Source organism: Pantherophis guttatus, chromosome 4, assembly GCF_059756535.1.
Source record: "Pantherophis guttatus breed Tessera chromosome 4, ASM5975653v1, whole genome shotgun sequence".
In the NCBI taxonomy this organism is placed as follows: Eukaryota; Metazoa; Chordata; class Lepidosauria; order Squamata; family Colubridae; genus Pantherophis; species Pantherophis guttatus.
This window is the reverse complement of record NC_142066.1, coordinates 69,658,493-69,681,387: the sequence shown is the minus strand read 5'-3', so window position 1 is coordinate 69,681,387 and position 22,895 is coordinate 69,658,493. Positions and strand designations below refer to the sequence as shown.

Here is a 22,895-nt window from a genome sequence, read left to right as displayed (position 1 = left end):
AAGACGACCCCCGATTTTTGAGGTGATTTTCCTGTGTTAAAAAGTCGTCTTATACGCCGGAAAATACGGTAGATGATACTGCACAGTGCACTTCGCAATGCAATATGCCATATTCTCATTTTAATTAAATTTAAAATTAAGAATTGGAACTTACACTGCAGCATATTGACATCTTTACAATAATGGGGTCCAAGTTATCTGTAGATTAGGTAGTGCATCACTGTCATACTATTCTCCTGCCTAGCGACTGAATAAAGCAGTTTTTCTATACATTTGATCCATTGGAAAAACTTGTGGAAGGAAGTAGACTCCTGCCCAACAGATTTTCAGATGATAGCCTAATCAATTGAGGATGATTAACTTGAAATCTGAGCGATGGGGAGGAAGCCTATCAAAATCAAAAGGAACGAGTCCTACTTCTGTAAAATCTGTACACAAGCTTATACAGAGAAAGAGGCTTGCAGTAATTTTTATGCAGAGGAGGGTAAATAAAACTATCTTTATCATCACTTGATTACTGAGAATGAGGAAGAAGAGATATCTCCCTCTATGTGTCTATTCCTGCTTCTCTATTTGTGTCTTCCTTATGGGGCTATTTTTTGTGTTTCTCAGAGGAAAAGAAACAGATTTGAAATATTCCCAAGCTGTTTTTCCTAAAACTACCAATTATTTGCAACATCCTTTCAAATTACTATACTTATATCACTTCTAAACCTAGGGATATTTAGATTCTGTATATTAGAAGGAAGGATATTTTTTCTTAAAATGTCATCCAATTCCCCTTCTCTCCATGTATACAACATTCTTCAAAATTCTAATACAAACCAAGCAACCTATGCTCTTTCATATGGATGTTTATAGACCTGTCATCAGTGGTGGGTTGCTACCGGTTCGCCCCGGATCAGGCAAACCGGTAACAGCAACGGCAGGAGGCTCCACCCATCCGCTGGGACACTTCTGTGCATGCACAGAAGCATCGTGCAAGCGAGCACCCACGCACCCACAAGCAAACTTGTAGCGACGGGTTTTGAAACCCACCCTTGCCTATCATCTCTCCCACATTACTTATTTATAAAAACATACAATTGGAAGAATTCACAATAATTTGGGTGTAAAATACTAGCTATGCCAAACAGTTGTTCTTACCTCGCCACAATATTCAGAGATGAATTCATTTTTCTGCACTGGATCCTTAATGAAAATCCCCCAGCCTGCCACATCAGAAGGTGCTAGCAGCAGATGCTAGCAGAATGAAAAAGCAAGTGCCTTAAACAAGCCAATAAAACTAAAAAGATACTTAATTCTAACAAAATACACAGTATGCAATATTAAAAGGGACAAAAAACAAGCAAAGTAATTAACTAACAGTAAATGATTTTGTTTTTAGTGCTTGTTCATATAAAGTGAAGTTCTGACATGCAGACTCATAGACATTCACAGAAAATACAGTTCTGAAACACAAAATGATCTTCCATTGTACCCACATCAGAGTAACTTCCATCCCACCCCAATTTTTCTTGAGTCTTTTGAAACTTTGCATCAGCATGAATGCAGGTATTTCAAAACTGCAAAGGAATCAAGTGAAGCAGCTATGTGTCAGTTAAAATTATACCTCATACAGGAGCAGCATTTCACTCAAAGCTTATTTGTTTTGTGTCACTGCTACTGTATTATCTACAAGGGAATTCTGTACAAGGCCATTACCATGAATAGAATTGGAATAAGAACAATATAGCACTAATTTGCATAGAACTGTGCCATTAAAAGCAAGCTTTAGTTAAGACATAGAAACTAGTCTCTGGCATTCCCATAAAATTCCACTGTACTATTAGAAATATAACAAAAATGAATATATTGTGTATTAGTGCAGTTTCCTATTTTTACACAAGCTTAACATGGTGAAACTTTCAGAAGAAAGTGCTATTACAGAACTTTCTGCTTTCCACCACTGAATTTATTTTGTGTTGCTTAATTTCTGTTAAAATGAAAATAGCGACTTCAGATGTGCATATTTTTTGTCTGAGAAGATAATGCTGTATGTTTACTAAACAACAAATTCTATGGGATAGTCTACCATAAATGTATTATGTTTATGTGCCAATCTTAGTGTATAGCTTGGTGGTTTCTATGTTAGAACAGTGTTCCAGATGGCTGATCATACAAGCTACAATATACAAGCATTTGATAACTGAACTTCCAATAACGTGTGTAAACTGTGCATTGAGAATATACAATTTCTGAATATACAGTTTCACACATCCTGTAGTTGCAAACATGAAGTAATAAAACTAGAATGGTTTACAATCCTAACAAAAAACACACTTAGATGATTCTCCAACAAACTAAGTAATAAAAATCAGGGAGCAGGTTATGTAAAAACCATCTTCCACTTTCTTGAAGAAGAATGCTCAAGGCATCCATGCTCTATACATTTTGCAGAGATGTAAATCATCAGATGTCTATCATGAACAAAGATAAAATGTGTCATCTGTTCATAAAAAGATGAACCACCTTTTTGGACCCTCGTTGAATGCTGCAGTTCTTGCAAGACACGTTTTTGCTATCCCAATGATCAGCTGCTCCACATGTCAAACAGAGATCTGGATCACACTCACGTACAGCTAAGTAGCAAGGACACTGCTTTGTATTGCATTGTGCTTTACAACGGCATCCAGGAAACCTATTTTGGCCTTTAAAAAGAAAAATGAAAGTTGAATCAATTTATTTAACTCCTGTTACAAACTGCTGGAGAAAACTGAAGTAGAAACCCAAAGAACTTCAAGTAAACCATGGCATTATATATCTGGAGGTTACTTATCTAAACAGTTCAGGTAGTAACATGTAAAGCAGCTCATACATTTTAGATATATGTTATTTAAAATACTGTCTATTCAAACTGCAGTATCTATAAAGCTTTGGGACAATCACCTTTGAAATTTTCATCCTCCATAAACTCTTCGTTTGTGAAAAAATGCTATATGCTGCAAAAGATCTGGGGACCTATAGTAGGAAATCCTTCAGAACCATTTTCAAGTTTTCAAAGATCAAAGCTAACTTTTAAATGTAGGAGTATAGGAGATATAGGATGCAGAACAAAGAAATAGCTCAGGCCATAACAAAAATGAAATGTGATTTATATTGAATTCAATTTTTAATATATACAAGTAATATTCCTTATAGTTAAAATAATCCTTTTCACCAAAATTATAGTTCTGAGGCAAATTTTTGATGGGCTATAGAGGCCAATATAGTTTTCCTAGAGCTGGATATGGTCCAAGGCCTGAAACTATGAATCTGTCTGCTTCCATGAATTGCACTTTAGAATATTCTCTATAAATTTCTTTATAAATGCCTTCTCTGAAAGAATACAAAAAAATACTAGGATTGATTCCCTTCTAGGATCTTATTCATTATTATTGATCTTCATGAAGAAATATAAGCTTCAAAAGAACATAATCGGGGGGGGGGGAGGGGGAAATATTGGACTGGGAAATGTTAATGGCTGCTATGACTGACACAATAACTGCCTGTTTTAAATGAGTTTTATCTATAATTTAAGTAAGAAAACAGAACATAGAATCATAGGGCTGGAAGGGACGTCAGAGGTCTTCTAGTCCAATCCCTTGTTCAAGGCTGAAACCTTATAACATGCCAGTCAAATGGTTGTCCAATCTGTTATTGAAACAACTAACCTGACACTGAGTATTTTTTTTTAAAATCCAGTCTTTCAGTCTGAATGACTATCTGCTCAGTCTCCTTCCTCTGATAGGCTAAACTTAATATCATAGTTTCCGATTGCGGGGTATTGGTTTATTTTTTTTAAAAAAAAATAACAGCTCCAAATCAGAACCAAAAGAAAAAAATACAGCTAACTAGACAGGGAGTATGGATTGAAGTGGAAGAGCTTTAGCAATTTGCTTCTCGTATACTTTCAAATAGGGAAAATTCTGCCTTGAATCTTCTACCATATTCTACCACTGGGAGAAAACCTCACAACAGCACCAAAAAAGCAAATTGTGAAACCTCTTTTTCCATTTCCTGCCATCTGACCATTTTATTAAAATCAAAATGAATTATTATGTTAAGCTTTTCACAAGAATGGCTTTAAATCTTCATCAGTGAGACTTCTTGTTCAAATCATATTAAAATGAAATTTCCCCAATACTTACATTCTGAACTGCACTGACAGAACTTCTCACAAAAGTTCTGTGCAATGACACACGGACATGAATTGTCACAAGGTTGGCGTGGATGATCACATGGCTGGTAGTTGTAAACATGATTAGATGATCCATCTGAACAACAACAAATGTAGACATTATTAAGGGCAAAAAAAGTGATCCGAAGAATATATTTTCAGCCAAATAATTACATAAAACCCCTGCACATCCCTATATGTTTTCAATAATTAGGGAAAGATAAGGGAAATAATCTAAATTCAATGCATTTAAACAGAATCTTTTAGTACTCCTATCTTTCCCTGTGTTGAGCCATAGGAGCAATATGGAAAAGGTATTTTTGGATGTCTCCTGATGCAAGAATTATAAAGACACATCATTAATGTTTGTCTACTGTAAATTTTTTGAGAAAAGTAATGTTTCATGTTCTGGAAGTGGATCAAGTCCAAAATCTTCCCACTTCCCTGCTATATTCTTAGAACTGGGAAAATACTATACTGAGCCTAGAGTCAGTATAATTTCTATTCCTCCCATGTAGGACAATCAAATCAAGGTAAACTGAACTAGAATACCCTTAGCGACAAAGTATCACTATATACACACTGGAACAACGTGCTTATAAAATTTACAGGATAATAAACAAAAACAGAATTTCAGGACATAAGGTTAAAGATGCTAACCCTTCTTTAGCTGTATCTTTCTGCAATGAGCAGCCCACAGTCTATAAAAAGAAAAACACAATATAGTTAATAGATTTTTTTTAACATGGAAAATGCACCAAATTCAAGCTGCATTTTAAAAAATAAATTTTGATAATTTTGTATCACTTTCAGAAACAAGTGTCATAATGTCACCTAAGACTGCATTAATGAGTGAATTCAATCTCTTGCAAAAGATGAAGAAAACAGTGAAGGTCAGTTGATGCAATGCAGTGCAGGGCAGTGACAGGGAGCTGGATTAGATCTGTTGGAGAGGGCTGCTTCGCACCTTTGGAATCTCCAGGTGTTTGGAGCTACCTGCAGGACAGCTGTTTTGCAGTCCACTGTGAATGCTTCCCAGGTATTCAGCTTAATACTGCATTGGAATTTCCCCAACATTTAAAGGCATAGATTTGGAGGGGGGGAGAGGCAGGTAGGAGGAGTTGCAGCATCCTTGTGACCACTCATAGGTGTAGGCATACTTCCAAGCAACTGAACTCTGATTACATGACTGCTTGGAAGAGGTGTCTGCAACAGACATAATTTCAGGCACAGATTGTATGTCCGTTTGTTCAGCACCACTGTAATTTCAAATGGACACTGAATGAACATTTGTAAATCAAGAACTACCTGTATAGGTCAAACAGAATGGGCTGGCTCTGAGATTTCAGATCATTCACAATTTAGACTGCTTGGATGGAGACAATGCTTTAATCAACAGAACACTGACTAGATAGAAATGCTTACAGCTTCATATTACTACCCATCTACAAAAAAAGTAAGATATAACCATTTTTTGGTAGAAGGAAATTAGATTTTACATGGGTGAGTTCACTAAAGAAAGTCAGTAAAGTATAATTGCCTTACAGATAAATGTGGAAATACTGAGGGACCCTAAATTCAAACTGCTAGTATACAGGTGATTTATAGAGTCTTCTTGTGCACTGACTGCACACTTTTGTGTTTTGCTAATGAAGAGCATTCTTAGCAAGAGGGAACATAAATGATCCAATCTTGGTAACTGGAAAATTCAGAAGTCAGCAGATGAATATCATCCCCACTATTTTTTATGGCATTATGAAGATTCCATATTCATTTCTCTTGACAATACAGTTCAGCTGATGGATGGATTTTAATAGTGATTTTCATATTTGTGGCTTTAACAGTTATTATTTTTGGTTAGCTATCTTCTCTGCATAGAAGGACAGGATACAAATCAAATAACAATTGGGATAAAAATTCTTTATTATTTTACAATCACAAATGGTGAGGTGATGACATAACGATATCAACAACTAGACACAGCTACTTTCATCCCCCTTTCTCCATATTGCCATATTTCACTGCAAATTTTAGCAGTGAAATTATTTTAGAAAAAAATCCATTATTTATATTTGTTTTGAACTTTAAAAAGTTATTACATGAACATTTAAAACAGATTTTTTTTATATCTCAAGAAGTCTTTATATTAAGGACAACCTTTTAATTGCATTTCAATTTCTAAATTGATTTGCAATAGATTCTTCCACTATTGAAAATTTTCTGATGCAATAGTAGAATGCACTATTAATAAAAAATAATAGTTTATGCTTTCTTTATTTGTCCCATTCCTTTCATTCATATTTTTAAATTTCTTTTTTCCCCACTTTAAAATGTTGTGGGATGGTTGATATACTATTGATTTACCTGTGTTTCCTTTTTTTCTTTCTTGGAGGAGTATCAACATCTTCAGCAGGTGCTGGAGCAATAATACTAGATTCCTTTACTCTAAACTCATATACCTGTAAAATATTAATTATCTCCTAAGTTTCATTGCAATGTTTTATTGAGTTGAATTTGATATATTAATGGTCTCCACAAAATTGGATACATTTGAAATTACTAAATTTCGCTAGTAGTATTTTTGAAAACATTTTCAATATTTATGCTTACCTGCCTGCATGTTTTGGTCCCAATTAACCTGGCTATTGCACAGAAATTGTCATAGTAGGTACCAATGAGAACCCTGAACATAGAAGCTTCAGCACCACTCCATTCAACATTTTCTGGAGGCTCTATATTTGGCTTCATCTTGATCGGTGTTTGACACCTAGAATTTGCTTCTGCAATATCAAAAGCAAACAGTTTCTAGTCTCAGAAATCACAGCAAATATCATACCAAAAAACAAAACAAATAATCAAGCATCCTACTTTCAATAACATACCATTTTAAATATAGCCTGGTAGGCAATGTGTGCGCTTTACAGTCAGGAGGCATGACCAAAGTGAAGAGATTGTGGGAACTGTAGTCCAAAACATATGGAGGACTTCATATTACTAGTTCCAATATACAGCACTGCATGATGTTATTAAACTCTACTTTCACCCCTCAAATTTCTAAAACAAATTTTTATTTTATATTTTCAATTAATGGCACATCTAGAACTTCCAGAGCCTTTTAAAGCAGTAGGTTCACAAACGTCATTTTTAATCACTTTCTAAAATTATCTTAAAGCTAATAGAGAGTTTCAAAATGCAAAGCCACCTGGTGAGTTTACCTTCATTCCAGAATAAAGGAAAAATTAATTATAAGCTTGAGAATATTTTTAAAAATGGCAAAAAGCTAATTAAGATTTTATTTCAATCAAGTTATAAATAAACTAAAGGACAAAACAAATTTGAATTTTTTGCTATAGGATTTTGGAAATAATTATATAAACAAATGACACGTTCACAGGAAATAAACTATCTTAAGTTATAACAGAAATTTGAGATTTTATGATTTAAAAAATTGTATACCAGAGGGGAGCAGAGATTCCAGATATAAAGGGATGGTGGGGGTGACAGGGTATAGTATGACACTTAAAACATTTCAGGAGGTATCTCAAGAATGGAGACAGAACTAGCAGCTTGCTCCTATGGATAGACTATGTTCAAAAGATGTTAAAGCAGAAATAAAAGGTGTGAAAGAGAATATTCTGGAAGATTTATAGGATAAAGAACTGAAACAAATCTCATGTGATGCAGAAATATTAGAATATAAAGAAACTGTTGAAATAATATATAATAAAAATGTGGATTATAACAGGGGTACCCTAACTCCAGTCTGCAGACCAGTATCAGTCCGTGATCTGTTGGGAACCAGGCCGTGCAAGTGGTAGGTGAATGTGCAAAGTTTGATTTGTGCATATGCAGGATCTAGGTTGCATGTATGAAACCATCCCCTCGCCAATACCCCCAACGGCGTTCATGGAACCAGAAAGATTGGGACAGCTGGATTATAAAACAGAGATGATAATTAAAGTAGAAAAACAAATGATAAGAGAATGACTATGATCATGACTCCTTAGTTGATTTACAAGTTTTCCAAAGCTCAAAGAAGCCTTTGAAATAGGCAAAAGAAAAACTGAAGAGTGATCAAATCCTATATCCACATCTGAATGAATTACAGATCAAGACTGCTAGAACAAAAAAGTATAAGTACGAAGTGAGTTTGTTTGACAAATGTTAAAATAAGACATATTTCTATAAAATGTTAGCCACTCTTTATGGATTTTTTTGCTGATACCAGGACTGAAATATTAATGATTGATGGATTGGCATATGGATAAGGCATGAGTTATGAGAAGATACGTGTGCGCAATCTTACAGTGGGTGAAGAATTCTAATTTTGTTTGTACTTGTGGTGAAAATCAGAAGTCACTTCTTTAAATATTTCTCTTCCCTTTTTATTTTTTCTTCTTTCCTTTCTTTTCTCTTGCATTTTCTGTTCTCTCTCTCCCTCCCTCCCTCTTTACTCTTCCTTTCTGAGTTTGTTTTTTATAATCTTTTTTTTAATCAATAAAATATTTTTTTAAAGTCAATTTATGGTACAATCAGAGAAGCAATAAATACAAATGTCACCAATCATATCCTCAAAAAATAGGAAATTCTTATGGCATTCCTGTGTCATGTTTGACTGAATCATTCATTTACTCGACACAGAAAGAAAACAAGAAAGCTTAATGTGGGGTGGGAGATCGACTAAAACAGGGTATGTCAACATCGACAATACCAATTTCACAGAAAATACTTTTGCTCAGTTTAGATGCATCCATGCATCCATAAAAATATGTAAGACCAGAAAAATATTATATATTCTAAAATTATCATTAATTAAATTCTGAATTTAATTCTTATTCCCCTAAAGGATTTTCAGTAATTTAAATTACTTGTGAATTCTGGAAGATGCACAATAAAGGATGATTGTACTATAGAATCCAAAACATGACAGTTCAAGGTTTTTTTTATAATGAAAAATTAATTTCATTATTTTCAAAAGCACGTGGTGCTTTTTTTCAAAAGCAGAAAGTAGTATGGCCTTACAGTAAACAACTGAACCTTAATCCAATATTTCCAGCCCAACATAAACACTTTTAACAAAATTAGCAACAATCCACAATTGTCTTTACCAGAGGAGCTGGAAGTCTCATCTTTTTTCTCTTCTTCTTCTTTATCGTTATTTTCACCTCCAGTTTCAGTTCCAGCTTCTCTGTCACTGTCTGTATCCTTTGATTCTAGCACATTTATGGTTGGTGTGCTGGGTCTACTGGTATTATTTGGAAGCCTTCCCCTTCGGCGACCTCCTGGGCGCTTTGGTGGTGTTTTTATTCTCTCAGCAGTCAAAGCAGCAGCAAATTCTTTAGCTCCTTCCTAACAGGCACAGAAATATTTCAGGATATAGGAAAATGCATAGAGAATAGAGCCTTAATAAAATGTGATTCAAAAACATTGGTATGTATTAAAAATCAAATTGATATGTTAGATCAGACTACAAATAAGATTGCAAATCATAAAGGTAAATATAATGAAATTATAACTAAAACTTTAAAACTCTGATTTACTCCAAGCAATTTCCTGAAGAATTCTGTACAGTAGCCTGATGATTTTTATTACCAAACAGAAAAATTGGGGCTTGATGCAGATTCTATCAGCTAGGAAAACAACTCATGAAATTTGTCTGCATCGCTGGGGTGGGCGTGGGCATGGTCAGCTCCCACTGCTGCTGTACTCGTTCTCCTTGGCCAGATTGCTCATGATGTGTATAGGAAGGCAAAGTGTGTGGATCAGAGGGAGGCCCACTCCCTCTCCTTGCAAGGAAACCCAGCTTTGTAACCAAAGCATCCTCAGCAATAGGATGGGAGACCACCAGGAAAGGTCAGGGGGGCAAAAGGCAGCAGGGCTGCTGGTGGCCAAGAGCTAAGGCAGGATTTACCTCAGACCCTCCTTCCTTCCTTCCTTCCTTCCTTCCTTCCTTCCTTCCTTCCTTCCTTCCTTCCTCCTTCCTCCCTCCCTCTCCTTCTTTTTCCTTCCCTCTTCCTTCTCCTTTCTTTCTTCTTCCTTCCCCTCTTTCTTTTTTTTTCTTTGTCTTTCCTGTCCCTTCTTGGGTGCTCAAATACAAAAGGGGAAACATTTCTTGATGCCTCCTCACCTTGTGATCAAATGCCATTTTTGCTAGTAGTTAGTGGCCACTTAAAAGACTGAGAACAAACCAGGCTCAGTTTATCCCATGCTTGCTTGTCATGGGGGTGTTCACAGACAATACAGCAAAACTGTCAAAATGATGGCTCTGATAGATTATCAGAGCTCCTCTGTTTTTTATGTGCAACAGCTTTAGCATTTAAGAACAGAGGTAAGATAGTTGCTTTTCTATTAATACATAATCCTTAAAAGGGCTGTCCTGTAGCGACCCTGCCATGGCCTATTCAGACTGGAAATATAGCAAAGGAAAACATTTCCCCCACTTGCTTTGTCCTGTTTCACACACATACACCCCACTTGCTTTGGCTGTTTGCAACACACGAGGGGATACTTTCCCAACAGCTCACAATTCAAGAATACCAATGTGCCAATCATTAAGTTCACATGAAGTATCTCAGGGTGGGGAAGGCCATGGGGGCCCTAGTGATAGAACAGGCCCTCAAGGCTTCCCCGACCCACTAAGATACCTCATGCTTCTCCTCCCTTCCTGCCACACAGACCCATTTACCTTGCAAACATCTGTCTCCTCTCTGCCGCTGTTTCTTTGCCATTGAGGAAAGAAGAGGAGAGTTGGCTTGGAAATGCTTTTTGTGCCGAGAATGGATGCTCCTGGGCCATAATATAATATCACACAGGTTCAGGTACCCATTCTCTTTAGCAGAATCAGGGACCCAGAAACTTTCAATCTTGGTGTGAAGTGCTTGCGGTGCTGGTCTCCTGTTCCTCCCCCTGAACTATTTTCCACCACTGCTGTGGCAGGAATGCTCCCTGCCCATTAAAATCCGCTGTGGATGGAGCTCGTTCAATAGCCCATACCGTGGCTGAAGCCGGAAAGGTTGCCACAGAATCAACCGGGCACAGAAACCAATGCCGTCCATGGCCCGGGAGTGCTAATTGCCTGCGTGTGCAGGCCTTACTGTTTGAGTGCATCCCTCACACCCGAGTCCAGCCTGCTGGAGTTTGACACACTGGGGGAAGAATGAAACCCTGTTGTCCCATTGAGCACATGCATGCAAATGAGGCATCTGCGTGCAAATGGGTGCTTGGGACGATCTTTGAAGGCAAGCCTGCTGCTGCACCTCCTCTTTCTTCAGCTCAGACGCAGTCAGGGCACTCAAGCTCCTGGCAGCAGCAGCCACCTGACCAGCCATGATCCCCCCCTCCCCAGCCAGCCAGCACTGTCTGACCTACTCCTTGCCTGGCCAGCCAACTGATGCAAAGTTACACCTTTCTTCTCCTCCTCTTTGCTCAAGCGGTGGCGGACTCTGGGAGAGGGTTTCATTCCTCCCCTGGCGTGGTGAACTCCGGTGGGATGGACGCAGGTGTGAGGGGCTGGCCCCACGGTGCTGCCATGCTCAGTTGAAGGCTTGGTTCCTGCCCTCAGACAGTAGAATCGGAATCAACCAGGTGCAGGAACCAACGCCGTCTGTGGCCCAGGTGCGCTGCTCATTTGCATGTGCCAGCCTTACTGTTTGAAGGCAGGAACAAAGCTTTGAACTGAGTTAGGAGGCACTGCAGGGCAAGGCACCTCATATCAGTGTCTAGCCTGCCCGTGCTCGCCGCACTGTGGGAGAAATGAGACACCCTGTTGTCCTGTAAAGCCTATCACCACTTGAATGGGGAGGATGAAGAGAAGAACGGCGAGACCCAGGGAGTAGGCCAGGCAGAGCTGGTTGATTGGGGAGGGGGGAACATGGCTACTCAGGTGGCTCCTGCTGCCCCTGCTGCTGCCAGCAGTTTGGGTGCCCCAGCTAAAGCATAAATCGCTCTCTCTCTCTTTCTCTCTCTCTCTCTCACACACGCAAACAGAAATTGGAGAGCTCTCTTGCTCTCTCTCACTCGGTGCAGCGGCAGTGGTGGCGCTTCAGTGCCTAGCTGGCGGGGTGCTCAGGTAAGCTGGTGCAGGGCATGGGGGACAGCTCCGCACCTCTCACCTTGCTTCATCCTTCACCCCTCACCGCCTCGCTTTGTGGCCACCGTACCAGTGCATTGCTCAGCCTCCTGCTCCATTGCGGCGGCGAGGAAGGAGAAGTGGCAAAGAACAAAGAACAAAGCAAGGCGGTGGGGGGGTGGAGGATGAAGCAAGGCAGGGGATGCAGACCTGCCCTACCCGCTTTGCTTTACCTGAGGGCCCTTCAGCCAGGCCACCCATGCCAAACCCTCACCCCCCCCCCCACTCTCTCCCAAGGCAGCCACATCCCTTCATTAATTGTCAATCTCCCCTCCCAGTTTCTCACAGCACTAAGTCTGTCAGCCCTGGGGGCCATCTTTTTCTAACACTAACCTGCTTTCCAGTTCGGTTCACCGCCATGGCATGCAGGGCAACTAAAGTAGTTTGTGGGACTACAGGAAAAAAAATAGTTCAGATCTTGCAACTTTTCAACAATAACGACAAAAAAAGATCTTGCGAGGTTGGAAGGTCTGAACTATTTTTTTTACCATAGTTGCACAGTCTACCGTAGTCGCACAGTTGTTACCCTGCACACAGAGATGGAGAACTGGGCCTGTGCACATGCACGGATGCACCCTGGATTGGTGTGGGCCGGACTGAAGTGATGCGGCTGGCCCCTTACAGTTTACAGGATGGCCATGGGCCTTGAGTTTGACATCCCTGAATTAGAGGATCATTACAAGAAGGATCAGAGTAGAACTGGCAGTGGCAGAATTAATGTTTGATTGATTCAGCGTCCTGTTTCGGAACATCATTTGTGGAGGGATAGGATATTATATCTACCCTCTAAAATTGTAAAGGGAAGGGCATTAAATCAAATTCCAGAAAACGCCCAGTAATATTTGGAATAAATGAGCAAGCTTAAATAGATTAAAGAAAAGTGGGAATGTCTTAAGAATCAGTAAATCTTGATCGATTGACTTAGTTTATTTTAAAATTCTATGTCTTCAATTCACTGTTTCATAATTTCTATGGCTATTCTGGATAATTTCTATGACTATTTCCAGAAGGAATATCAATATCAATAGCACTTAGACATATATCACTTCATAGAGCTTTAAAGCCCCCTCTAAACTTTGGAAGCCATATTAGGCCGGAAGCTTCCATGCTGCCACCTTCTCATGTGTGGGAAAGTAGGAGGGGGGATTTAGTAGAGGAGTTGTCTTTAGACATAATAGCATTCTTCCTGTCGGTCAAGGTCAGGCCAATCCTGCATCTGGAGAAGGAGCGGTTGGAGTGCTGTCTCGAGATGGGATGGATGGTGATTGGAGCATGTGATCAAGTAAGGAGTGAGGGGATGGTTTGGGGATTTTGATTTATTGAGGAAAAACCCGGACCTCTCAGATTTGGGTTTTCCCAGATGTGCCAGTTTACCTATTCTAGTAAATAGAACTTTGAAAAATGCTTGCTTCAGAGTTTTTACTTGGAGTAGGGGGGTTTCCTGGAATGCTGTCAGATTTACTGCCAAAGCCCAAGCTGTATTCCATGACCCCAGAGAGCTGGAAGAGCTCTGCACATTCATAGATAAGAACCTGCAATGCAGTTTCATCTAGCCAGCCAGACCCCAGGTAGCCACCATCGTCCTATTCAGGGAAAAGATAGCTCTCTCAGCTTGTGTGTGAACTGCATGGAGAATGTATACCTCCTACCACTCATGAAACACATGCTAGCCCACTTAGCCAAGGGGAAGTTACAAAACTAGACTTACGCAAAGCATATTACCAAGTCAGGATTAAAGAAAGGGATGAGAGGGAAACAGCTTTAAACTGCTACCTGGGGTATTTCCAATTCTGAGTACTACTGTTTGGACTGCAAGGACCCCCTACCGTGTTCATGCAATTAATAAATGATGTCCTGCAAGAACATTTATACAAAGGGGTTTTGGTGTATTTAGATGACACGCTGATTTACTCTGAAACGAAGGACGAGCATGTTAAACTTGTACGAACTGTGTTAAAAAAAACTGCAGGCAGCCAAGCTGTATGCTAAGCTTTCAAAGTGTGAGTTCCAAATGGTCAGTGGTCGAGTGGTCTCCAGAGGATTATTAACGCTTCCTTGAGCGAGGGTGTCCTGCCGGCCGCCTTGAAAGAGGCGGTGGTGAGGCCCGTCCTGAAGAAGCCCTCTCTGGATCCGGCTGTTTTGGCTAACTATCGTCCAGTCTCCAACCTTCGTTTTATTGCGAAGGTTGTTGAGAGTGTGGTGGCGCGGCAGCTTCCACAGTACCTGGATGAAGCTGTCTATCTAGATCCGCTCCAGTCCGGTTTCAGGCCTGGGCACAGCACGGAAACGGCATTGGTCGCGTTGGTGGATGATCTCTGGAGGGCTCGGGATAGGGGTTGCTCCTCTATCCTGGTCCTGTTAGATCTCTCAGCGGCTTTTGATACCATCGACCATGGTATCATGTTGCGCCAGCTGGAGGGGTTGGGAGTGGGGGGCACCGTTTTGCAGTGGTTCTCCTCCTACCTCTCTGACCGGTCGCAATCTGTGTTGGCAGGGGGGCAGCGGTTGACCCCAAGGCGCCTTGTCTGTGGGGTGCCGCAAGGGTCGGTCCTCTCGCCCCTTCTGTTCAACATTTATGTGAAGCTGCTGGGTGAGATCATCCGTGGCTTTGGGGTGGAGTTTCATCAGTACACTGATGATACTCAGCTGTACATCTCCACCCCAGGCCACCCCAATGATGCCCTTGAAGTGATGTCCTGGTGCCTGGAGGCCGTGCGGGCCTGGATGGGGAGAAACAGGCTCCGACTCAACCCTTCCAAGACCGAGTGGCTATGGCTTCCGGCGTCCCGATTTAGCCAGCTGGTGCCATCGCTGGTTATTGGGGGCGAATCATTGGCCCCCACGGAAAGGGTTCACAACTTGGGCGTCCTCCTGGATACACGGCTGTCTTTAGAAGAGCATATGACAGCCGTGGCCAGGGAGGCTTTTTATCAGGTCCGCCTGATACGCCAGTTGCGTCCCTTTCTACATCGGGACTCCCTACGCACGGTCACTCAAGCACTTGTCACTTCCCGTCTGGACTACTCCAATGCTCTCTACATGGAGCTCCCCTTGGGGTGCACCCGGAGGCTCCAGTTGGTCCAGAATGCAGCCGCGCGGGGGATTATGGGAACGACAGGGCACTCCCATGTGACACCTCTCCTGCGCGAGCTGCACTAGCTTCTTGTGGTCTTCAGGGTGTGCTTCAAGGTGTTGGTGACCACCTTTAAAGCGCTCCATGGCTTAGGGCCGAGGTATTTACGAGACCGCCTTCTGCCGCCAATAGCCTCCCACTGGCCAGTACACTCCCACAGAGAGGGACTCCTCAGAGTGCTGTCGGCAAGACAAGGTCGGCTAGCGACCCCCAGGGGGAGAGCCTTCTCTGTGGCGGCACCTGCCCTCTGGAACAACCTGCCCCCAGAGATACGCACGATACCAGACCTCCGGACTTTTCGTCGGGCCCTGAAAACACATCTTTTTCACCTAGCCGGGCTGGCTTGATCCCATCCCTTCAATTTTTAATTTGTAATTGATTTTAACCCAGGTTGTTTTAATTGGATAGCCAAATTATTTAATATTTTTAAATTGCTTTTAAATTTTATATGTTATATTTTACCATGGCTGTTCACCGCCCTGAGTCCTGTTGGAGAAGGGCGGTATACAAATTAAATTAAATTAAATAAATAATAAAATAAGATGAAATTAAATACTTGGGATACCGAATCTCACAGGATGGGGTGGAAATGGACTCAGAAGAAGTCAGGACAGTTCTGAAATGGATCCCCCCTCGCACGAGGAAGCAACTTCCAAGTTTCTTGGGGTTCACAAATTTTTACCAGCAATTCATTCCCACTTTTGCTCAGATCATCCTGCCCGTTACAAATTTCTGAAAACGAAAAGGGGTGGGGGTGGGACTAAACCTAGCCAATCCTTAAAGTGGCCTTTGAAATGCTCATGTGGCTGTTGGCAGCGGAAGCTGTGATCAAACACCCAAACCCAGACGTCTCTTTTGTAATCCAGGTAGATGCTAGTGACATGACCATAGGGGCTCTCCCCCCCTCTCTGTATCTCTCTTTCTGTATCTCTCTCTACCCCTCTCCCTATCTTCCCCTCTCTCTGTATCTCTGTCTCTCTCTCCCTGTCCCCCTGTATCTCTCTCTCTGTATCTCTCTCCCCCACTCCCTATCTTCCCCTCTCCCCTCTCTTTATCTTTCTGTCTCTCTCCCTCTAGTCTTCTCCCCCCTCCCCTCTCTCTGTATCTATGTCTCTCTCCCTCTCTCCCCCCCTCTCTGTATCTCTTCCTGTATCTCTCCCTCTTTCTCTCCTGTATCTCTCTTTTCCCCTCACTCCCTATCTCCCCACTCTGTATCTCTCTCTCTCCCCGTCTCTCTCTCTCCCCCTCTCTCTGTATCTCTCTGTGTGTGTATATGTGTTTGTGTGTGGGTGTGTGTATTTCTGTATCTTTCTCTCTGTATCTGTGTCTGTGTCTCTTCTCACCCTCAGAAAGCCCAGCGAGCTCTCATTGGAGCTCTTTGCTACTCCTTTTCTTTCTTTCTTTCTTTTTGAAATCCAGGGTGGCTGAGGAACGAGCACAAATTGCAGCGGAGGCTTCCCTTTGGGCGACCCTTCTCCTCCTTTGCCTCTTGCGACCCCCTGGCTGGCTGTGGCGGGGCTGACCCTCCTCAAACAAGCTGGCGGGCTCGGCCAAAGTGCAGCAAAGGCACACGCAGGATGGGCAGCTCCTCGCTTGAGGGTCTCCCTGCTTGTTCACACAGTCCCGGCCCTGCCACAGCTGGCCAGGGGGTCACGAGAGGAGAAAGAGGAGGAAGGTCGCCAGAAGGGAAGCCTCCGCTGAGGTTCACCCTTGTTTCTCAGCCAGCCCAGATTTCCAAAAAGAAGATAGAAAAGAAGTAGCAAAGAGCCCCAAGGAAAGCTTGCTGGCTTGGCCCAGACTTGGCTTCCCTGACCCCCGGGATGGGCGTGCATGGTTTGGTGGGACCAGCCCCCTTTTCCCGCTGCCCTGAGCTTCTTAAAGCCACGACTGGGCGCTGCAAGCCCATCTCCCTTTTCATCATCTCCTGGATCCCATTCCCACCCTGCCAGCGAGGCCTCGTGCCTTGTGTTAGTGAGGCCAGCGTCAGTCGCAGCTGGGTCGGGCCAGTGTCTCGGAGCCGAGAGCAGGTTGCGCGTCTCCTCAAGTGACCGAGACACACCAAGCAGCAACAAAGGTCAGAAGAAGCTCCATCAAGAGTGAGGCACCGGAGAATCAGCCCCGGTCACTTCTCCACCCCCACAAGGCCAGCCAGTGATGGGACAGGGAGCTGCAGCAGAGGGCCCAAAGAGCTGCAAGTGGCTCTAAAGCCATGTTTTGTTTGAAAAGGCCTTCGGGCTATTCAATAAACTATACACTATACACTCTAAAGCCGCGGGTTGCCAACACCCGGGCTAGCGGCCCATAAATAACAATGCACTTTCAGGGATGGACTAACCTGGACAGGGGCAAAATTGTATGTCCCTGCCCCCCTGCGGGAATTGATTTTACAAACATGTCATGACTCAAAAGTCGCAGGGCATTTCAGTTTTGAACAGACCCTACACCTGGTCAAACAACAATTCTATTGACCATCTCTCAAAAACATATTGAAAGCTATGTAGCCAGTTGCCCAGTGTGTGCGTTGGCCAAAGGTCGACCAGGGAAACCTATGGGACTACTGCAAACATGGCAAATCCCCATGCCCCTTGGAAATAGATTTCTATGGACTTTTATATTTCCTGAGTGTGCTGCAAACACCGTAATTTGGGTGGTTGCTGACTTGTTCTCAAAACAAGTCCACTTTATCCCTTGTTCAAAGATCCTATCTTGTCCATACCTTAGCTAAGCTATTTGTGCAGCATATTTACAGACTTCACAGCATTCCTGATTGAATTATCTCGGACTGAGGGTGCAATTTACATCGCACTTTTGGTGCAAATTTTTGAAACTCATGGGGACCACCCAAGCCTTAAGCTCCTCCACCACCCCAAATGAATTGGATGGGATGCAAACAAGCCAATTCAGTACTTGAACAGTACCTCAGATGTTATATTAAATATCAATAAGATAATTGGACTAATCTTTTACCGTTTGCAGAAGTGGTGTATAATAATTCAGAGCATAGCAGCACCGGTTTATTCCCTTCAAGGTAGCTTCGGGTCAGGATTTCATAGCAATCACAGAACTACCTTTGGACAAACCCCTCGTTACAAGAATGGATACAACAACTACAAAATTCGTGGCCAGTAGCATACAAAGCACTCTAGGAAGTGCAAGAAACCTAAAAGATTTGCCAAACCAAAGGAATTTAAAGTGGGAGACAGAGTATATCTCTCCACAAAGTATATACATTATACCCAACAATTCAAAAAACTGGGCCCTAAGTACATTGGTCCCTTCTGAATTAACAAAATTATAAACTCAGCCACAGCACAATTGGAATTGCCCAAAAACTTGTAAAGAATTCACCCCATAGTTCATTGTAGCCTGCTGAAACCAGAAGTAACCTTTTCCCTTTGGCCATCTCCTCCAACACCACCCCTTCCTATTTTCATAGAAGGAAAACATTTTGAGAAATTTTGGACTCTCAAAAACACAAGGACAGGATCCAGATTGCATGGAAACATTTCCCTGCTTCCCAATCCAAATGGATTGACAGAGCTGACAGACTCCTTTGTGCTTTCCACAAGAAATATCCCAACAAATCCAAAATGTAGGACTTCAATTGAAACTTAAATTTCTCTTTTATGGCTAACACCTTTGCAAAGGGAGGGGGATGCAAATGTCAACTGCTCATCTTTGCTTTCTTTGAAGCTTGCTAGCAACTCTCATAACCGGGGGGGGGGGGGGCATATGGGAAGGGAATCTGTGCTGGGGGTGTAAAAGAATGCGATGGGAAATTGGGGAGTATGGACACTAATAGAAACCAGAGGTGCCAAACCGAGCCATATGCCAAGCTTCAAGAATGCACCAGTGCCTGGGCACCAAGTTCTCAAAACGTGAGAATGAGACCTCTTTGAACTGCTCTGTCGGGGGGAGGGTTTTGGACATTGGGGGTTGCTTTCAATATAGGTCTTTTGCACGGTTCTTCAGAGCTTGTCTCATCCATGCTGCACTCAGCATCTCTAGTAAAAGTATCTTTTCTCTAAAACCATGGAGTCTTTCCTAGGGAGTAACTGGGGCCAGTCTAACAGAAAAATGTTTCATCTGATTTATTTTCCTTGAAAATAAAACTTCAGTATATTAGCCAGCCTTATAAATAGTTTACTATTTGTAAGTATTTTATAAATAATTTCTGCAACACCTATTATTTGTTCATTTATCATGACACAAAATTTTGAGGTAGGTTTTTTTTTCTAAAAACAGCTACGTCATTCACAGACAAATACTCACTTATTATTCCACATAGTTCTTAAGTCAGTTCTGTTCTTAAGACCATATGGAAATGATTTTTTTTTTTAAAAGTCATTTTATACTGACATATTTTTTTGTTTTATCTCAAATTGGATGTTCTTTATTACATTTGGATTATTTATTTTATGTTTTAATGCTGTTGTAAATTACATTAAATTTCTAAAATAGACACTTAAATTTATATGTATTTTTTTACAGCAGTACCTCTCAAATACCATCAGGGAGTAACTTAACTTTTCTATATTTCAATAACTAACTGAAATAGTATTTATTTTTCAATATGATTTGGTACATCAGGATATTTTCAACAAAGATTTCTTGTACATTTTTATTTCTAAAAGATACTAGATTTTATTTAATAGAAGAAATAAAGCACAACAGCTTTCCAAATTGATGAGATTTTCTAGTATCAATACAAATAATGCTTAACAGCTGAAAGAAGAAATATTTTTATCAATGCATTAGGATTGCTTTTATAGGGAAATAGGACAACTGCCTCATATTTTTACAGTCTGCCATGATGGCCATGAAAAGATAAGGTAGCTGTTTTTTTCTTCCTCTGTGAGGAACAAAGTACCTTTAGTAGTACCACATAAAATATTCAGGTAGACAGCTTTAATCAAAGTGAGCCCATGAGGCATATAGATCACCTTAAGAAAGATGATAATTAGAAAGGATCACTAAGCAAAAATTTAATTTACTCTTCGTAGAAATCTTTTATTGTCTTGAAGAAGTATTAATGTATTATATTTTGGGATTTAATAAAGTATAAAAATTGCTTCTGCTGATCAAATGAAAAACGAGTGAGATACTGAAAAAAATACTAGGCTTAACCAGCCTTATGCATATTTCCAAAACATTTGTAGACTTCTGAAAAATAAAAAAAATTACAGAAATCTTACAGTATAGTCTATAGTAAATTGATGTGCACTACATTATTCCAATGTTTTTCATTTGTAATTTCAACATTCACTCCAATCCTTTGGCCAATTACAAAAATTATATATATTTGAACAAATGACAGTAAAGTAGCCTGAACTTACACTTTTAAAAATTATAATTCAACTTTTAATATATTAATAAATGAGCCTACAAAGGGCAGCAATGACAGTAAAGAATAATCAGGAATGGTGCCAGTTTGTCACTCAAAATAAGTAAATTATAGAGCTAAGGCTACCTGATAACACTCAAGTTTATTATTTAGAACAAGAAGTAACTTTTCAGTAGGGATATGTAAAATATTCCATCCAATAACTCCCATAGATGGAACATCTGAACTTGAGTGGTCCTAACATTTCTATTTTTGTAATTTTGGTCGTGTATATAAGAAAATGGGGTTATTTTGTATTGAGACCCTGACAAGGATTAGGAGAGAAGTTTGTCGATATTTGGAAAGACCTGGCTGCCTGGTAGGATATCAGCAGAGGAAACCAAAAAAAAAGGAATTTGCCACGGAAATGTCTTGTTTAGACATTTTCAAAATCCCTTCTGACTGACCAGATTCAAGAAGAGAAGCTTGTGTTAAAGCCTTGGACTTAACTTTTTTTGATCTTAGTGGCTTGGGAGATGGAGCCCTAGTAGGAGATGGACTCAGATCTAATTCAGAGGATAATGCTCCTTCTGCCATAATCCCTATTAAGCAGTACCTTAAATTAATTAGTAATAAGGAAAAGTAATACTTCCCTGCCAAAAAAAGGTTGTAGTTGAATTGGAATATGCAGGAGGTAGGACCCAATCCAGACACTGGTGCAGTCCTTCACTTCTTTTCCCCTTAGCCTCAATCCTTGAAAGAGGACGTGGTGGAATAATAGCCAGTAACCAACTAATACAAAGGCGGTTGGTCTCAACAGCAGCGGTTAAATTGGCTGCGCTGGAATCACCAGAGAGACCTCAGCTGAGCCGTTCCAAATGCTGCTACAGTAACAGCCTGTTAGCGCTTCATTTCGCTAATATGTAAGTAAGTACTTAAAGACAAAAACCTCCTGCTGAAAGAGTTTGCCGGCAAGGCAGGGACTCCAAAGCCGCTTGAAATTAACAAGTAAATAGAAGCAGAGAGTCTACCAGAGCGAGGGCAGTTCTCCTGGCGCGCCAGTTAACCGGCTCCACGCTCGCGGCAAATGACAGTTGAGGGGAAATTCAGACTTCCCTCAAGCGCTAAGTATTATTTAGATTAAAGCCGGCGGCAGGCACTCCAGCCGGAAAACGCCTGACCGCTGTTCGCGCTTATAATAAAGTGAGATCGTAGCTCTCTGCCAATAGCTGTAAAATTAAAACTTTCCAATTATTTGTCTAATTTTGCACAATGAACACTAGAGAATAAAGCACTCCAGTCTGGTCACCATTGACTGAGTGAAAAGACTGGACATGCGCAGTTGAAGTGGGCAGGACCAAGCTGTGGAGTGTCGGAGCATCGAGGAGGAAAAAGGGCACAACCCACGTGCATAATGTGGAAAGCCTTAAGTAATTGGACGAGTGGTAGTGTGTAAGATAGAAATATAGAAAGAATGCACGAGGCTAACTTGATGCCCTCATTTCTCAGTACATTTTATCAAAACTGCTAGAGCAATTCAATCGATATGTTTCTCTTTGTTAAGACAATAACTCTTTCTTGGGATAATAACAGTTGCTGGGAGGGGAAGTAACTTGAGGCTTGCTAATTATGAATATTTATACTTAGATCATCTATTACCTATGCATTATGTATGATTATCCTTGTATCTTCCTTTCCTGAAATGTACAGATATGAGTGCATCCTTTTGTCTGCAGGAATCCTTCGCATTATTTTCTGGAAGAAAATTCCTCCATTGTAAAGTGAATAAATAACTGCAGTGGGCCTTGAATATTGTTTTTTTTTGGGGGGGGGGGGTGGAGGTTCTGCGTCTAATTTCATAGAAGCTGGTGTCTCTCAGAACTGGGGTTCACAATTTCCAGGTATGAACAGGGACAACAAAGGGTGAGTGCTCTAAGACTGATCCCATATCCCTTCCCACTGCCACATGTGCATTGTTTAGGTATGTAATGCAATGGACTGTGCGTTAAGTCAATTTTGCCTAGGGAGGTTTATTTAATGGGTGGGATCCCTTCCATTCCAATTATCAGTCGTCCTGGTCCTGTTGCAAGCTCAAATGAGCAACGACCAGAGA

General features: G+C 41.1%; 1 protein-coding gene across 9 annotated transcripts in view; it reads right to left on the bottom strand.

Annotated features, from left to right (window-relative positions):
* EZH2 (enhancer of zeste 2 polycomb repressive complex 2 subunit) overlaps window positions 1-22,895 on the bottom strand; it is a 92,718-nt gene that overhangs the window by 3,749 nt on the left and 66,074 nt on the right. For all 9 annotated transcript variants that reach the window (XM_087892380.1, XM_087892379.1, XM_087892381.1 and 6 more), the window contains 7 exons: window positions 9,307-9,547; window positions 6,809-6,978; window positions 6,563-6,657; window positions 4,859-4,899; window positions 4,170-4,295; window positions 2,512-2,690; window positions 1,147-1,242 (listed from right to left, as the gene is read on the bottom strand). In XM_087892380.1, the coding sequence (XP_087748506.1) occupies window positions 1,147-1,242; window positions 2,512-2,690; window positions 4,170-4,295; window positions 4,859-4,899; window positions 6,563-6,657; window positions 6,809-6,978; window positions 9,307-9,547 (948 nt within the window). The remainder of the gene's footprint in view (window positions 1-1,146; window positions 1,243-2,511; window positions 2,691-4,169; window positions 4,296-4,858; window positions 4,900-6,562; window positions 6,658-6,808; window positions 6,979-9,306; window positions 9,548-22,895) is intronic.